The sequence below is a fragment of the Fonticula alba genome (genome assembly GCF_000388065.1).
Source record: "Fonticula alba strain ATCC 38817 unplaced genomic scaffold supercont2.1, whole genome shotgun sequence".
In the NCBI taxonomy this organism is placed as follows: domain Eukaryota; order Rotosphaerida; family Fonticulaceae; genus Fonticula; species Fonticula alba.
Window position 1 is genome coordinate 2,652,880 of NW_009242971.1, and position 4,111 is coordinate 2,656,990.

The 4,111-nt window shown below is 67.1% G+C and overlaps 1 protein-coding gene across 1 annotated transcript; it reads left to right on the plus strand.

Moving 5' to 3' along the window:
- Positions 1-681: 681 nt before the first annotated feature.
- On the plus strand, positions 682-4,064 carry H696_00573 (hypothetical protein; the record flags this gene model as incomplete). The annotated part of the gene is made up of 3 exons (XM_009494449.1): positions 682-1,862; positions 2,197-3,154; positions 3,325-4,064. The coding sequence occupies exons 1-3, from the start codon at positions 732-734 to the stop codon at positions 4,062-4,064; spliced, it is 2,829 nt and encodes a 942-aa protein (XP_009492724.1). The 5' UTR covers positions 682-731.
- Positions 4,065-4,111: the final 47 nt, after the last annotated feature.

Genomic DNA, 4,111 nt, shown 5'->3' on the forward strand with positions numbered 1-4,111 from the left:
GGGGGGGGGAAACTCGGTGAACGGGGCAGAAGGAAGACGTGGAAATTAACCAAAACGCCGGACTTTCTATTGTGTCCAGCACCTGGGCGAGGAAGAACCGCAGCGGGCCGCCTGTCTCGTTTTTTTCGGACTTAGTCCACAAGTACGACCGGTCTGGCAGAAAGGGCCCCCCAAATCCGGCGGGCATCGCAAGTCAGCGGGATCCAGGCCATGGTGGAGGGTGGGGACGGGGGAAGCAGGCGACAGGGAGGCTTGCTGAGGGGTGGGGTGAGACCGAGACCCAGGGAGAGCGCGCGCGGGCGAAAGAAGAAGAGAAAGACAGCGCGAGTTGGGGTCAACGGAAAGAGGGCGAAGATGGAAAGACCAAAAGCCACCACGTCTGGCTGGCTGGCGGCGGCTTTCCGGGCAGCCTCCTCTCCCATGCCCGCTCTGTCTTCTTTCCTGACCCCTCAAAAAGAGACATTGCGCCACCTTCCCCTCTTCCACACGCACACGCATTCAGCCCACCTTGGGGGGCTTTCAATTGCCTTGTGTCTCTTGCAGCCATCACACCTCGCCACCACTTCCCTTGCTCCCCGGGCCTGCCAAAGCACTGTCGGCAGGACGACCGTGCGCCGTCGCAAGGGAGCCCACAAGAGGCGGCCTCTCTGCCAGGCGCACCCACACATACGCAAACACACACACACACACACACTTAGATATTCCCTAGACAGACACCTGCCCTTGTGGATATGCCTCGCTCGCACTGGCAGAACAGCCGGCTGTGGCTGCTGCGCTGGCGGTACGATGCACGCCTGCGCATCGCCTGGACCCTCCTCTTTCTGGCGGTGCTCGGGATATCCAGCGTCATGGTCGCAGATTGGGTCACCCCGCCGGTGATCAGCCGGCGCTCAGAGAGACTGCTTCATGCCGATGAGCCGGCCCCGGCAGGCAGGACACGATCCGCCGGCGGGTCGCCCCTGCGCTCGTACGAGGCCTTGCCGGACCTTGCGGCGCAGCTGGCCGCCACCCCGGTGACCGAGGCTCCCCCTTCACGGGTGGAGAGCAGCCCGGCCACGGACCCGGGCGAAACTCGGCCCGTGGCTACTGTCTCGACGGCCTCGATCCAGGCAGGGCCGGATGCCATGATGGAGATGGGCTCGGCCGCATCGCGGGCCGCCCCGCCGGATGCCGGCTCGGCAGCCCACAACATGAATAGCGTCACCGTGGCATGGGCCCCCTGCCCGGGGCCGGGCTTCTGGGGGGATGATGCCTCCGGATCGACGACCTCGCCACGGCTGCTGCGCCTGTCCCTGCTGCCGATCGAGGGGCGCATTGGCCAGGCACATGTGAGCGACCCGCTGGACACCGGGCATGTGCACCAATTGTGCGCCCTCTCGGAGGCGCTCCTGGGCTTGCTCCGGCGCCGGCTCGGCACCCTGGCGGGCAGCACACCCGAGGCCATGGGACGCTTGCTGCCGTCGCCGGTCACTGGCGGACGCTTTTTCCCGGTGCTGCTTGGCGGCACTCCCCGTGATGGGGTCCTTTGGCATGGTCTGATACAGGCGTCCGGCGAGAGCGACGGCGACGCGGCGCCCGGTCGCGCCATCGGCCGCGGGCTTTTTTCCCCCCGATTGCATTCGGCCTCGGAGCAAGGCCAGTATTTGGAGCAGCTGGCCATGGCGCTGGGGAATCTGGCCAGGGCGGGCGACTCGGCGGCCGCCGGCGGCGATTCGGGCATCTGGTCCTCGGTGGCCCACCTGGCGGTGCAGCTCCGGCACCTCATCAGCCCGGCGGGTGTGACTCCCATGGTGGCTCAAATGGCCCCGGTGGGCCGCGCGCCGACTGGCCGTCGCGCTTTGCCTTGGTGTGGCTTCACGCAGGTATGGATGCCACACCTCTTCTCGAAACGCCTTTGGTCCTCTGCCTTGTTCCATCGATGTTCCACTGGCTCCGCTTGTCAGTTTTACGAGATGGAGAAAGAGAGCGAGAGAGAGAGAGAGAGTTAAAGAGAGGGAGAGCTAAAGAGAGAGAGAGACACACACACCGAGAGAGAGAAAGACACACACAGAGAGAGAGAAAGGAGCAGGGAAGGTCAGCAAACTGATCTGATTGGGTCTGGCCTGGGCTGGCGTGGCCGGCAGCACTGATGCTCGGCCGGAACTGACATTGCGCCCGCACACCACCATGACACCCGGGCAATGGCCATGCTTGCAGATCACCATCCTGCGACCGAGTAACTTGGAGCCGGCCGGCACGCCGGTCAGCGAGTCTCGGTGGCTCAGCAGTCACCAGCACCTGGACCGAGTGACATTCGTCAGTAATATTCGCTCGCCGGAGGACAGTGCCGACATCTTGCGGCTTTTGGCCATGTGGCCGGGGCCGGTGGCAGTGGGGGTCCCCTTCACAGTCCAAGACATCCAGCGCCGAATGGACCTGGTTCGTCGGAAGCGCGTCATTTACCGTATGCAGGCGGAGGACGCCCTGGTCGAGGCCGGCGGTCTCCCCTCGGATGACGCGCCCGAGTGGATCCTCGAGCTGTGGGTCGAGGCGCAGGAGCGCGCCGCCGGAGGCCCCCGGGCCCCGGTGGACAATGCTCCCCACCGCGATGCGGTCTTGTACCAGCGCTCGGTGGCCGAGCTGTCCCGGGACTTCTACCAGGCCCTACTTGAGGCGGTCCCGGCGGCCGACATGGGCCGGCTGTCGGTGGTCGGGGTGTTCCCTGTGGTGACGCCGGACGCCGATTGCAAAGGATGTCGCTTCCCCCCGCCGGCCGTGCACGTTCGGGAAGCCGTGCGCCAGGAAGCCGCCACGGGGTTGATCCTCTCGGCCGATGTGGACGCCTGGCTGCTGGAGGACATGACCCCGCCAGACCCGGAGCCGACGGCCGGAGCCCCACCGGCCCCGGGGAACCCGGAGGCCGAAGCCACCAGCGACCAGGCATGGCGCACCGCGTCCCCGGTCCCGGTGCTTGCTGGGTTCGAGGCGCGCCGGTCATTGACCTTTGAGGAGCACCGGCGCCGGGCGCGGGCCGGCTTGCTGACCCCGGTCGGCTTCCGGCCTTGGCGCCTGGATGCCGAGCGCCACTTCGGCCTGGACGTCACGGACAACGGGCCCGAAGATGGGCAGGGCCTGGACATGGCCGTCAGCCTGGAGCTCATTCGCTGGGCAGATGGTGCGTGGGATGCCGGTTGCCCGGTCAGCGGCGGCGGGCCCCTGCTCCAACGCCATCAAGTGACAGAGGGGGGGGCGGAGGGGGCCGGGGCAGGCGAGGATGGATTTGAGTACCATCGAAAAAGGCAAGCCGCCCAGTCTATCTAACGCCCACCTCATTGCCCCTGCCAGACGGTCCGACGGCCTTCCAGGTGGACGGCTGCTCCGAGCGGGCGCTCTTCCCCTGGGTGATCGGCCCACGAGAGGTGCCACTGACGCCACGGCGAGTGGCCACCATCGAGTTGGAGCAGCTGGTTTATCGCGAGGAGTTTTCCCTGCTTTTCCCCTTCCCCAGCGGGCAGGACACATTGGACTCCACGGCCGGACCCGCGGCCGGCGACCGGTCGCCCATCAGGTCCAGCGCGGGTGGCCGGCGTTTGGCCCGGTCGGCGGACGGGTCCGCCATCTGCCACCACATCAGCCAACTGGACAGCTTGGATGGCGTCCGGCCTGGGGACTTGGACTCGGTCCGGCTGACCGCCATCGATCAAGCCCACTATGTGGATCGGATACGCCGCTGGGCCGGCTCCGAGGCCGGAGGGCGTCTCCTGTCCAAGGCTCGACCGCTGCTGGTGAGCCGCCGAGCCCTGCTCGGCCAGGCCCGGCTGGAGGAGGGCCTGGCCACCGGTGTGCAGCCAGGCCAGCGCCGTCGGACCGGTGACCCCTTCGAATGGGCCTGTCCCGACACGGCTGCCGATCACACGTCGATCGAGGGGGCCCAGAGCGCCACGGGCCCCGAGGCTGGTGAGCTGTCCCACTGCCCGGCGCACTACCAAGCCAACCGTCGATTGGCCAACGCCCGGCGGCTGGCTCGCGAGCACTGGTACCGCATCGTGTCGGAAAACACCTGCCCAGGCCCGGAACTCCTGTAGACTGGGCAGATGTGACCCCTGCTGCCCCCAGACCGCCGGCATTTGGA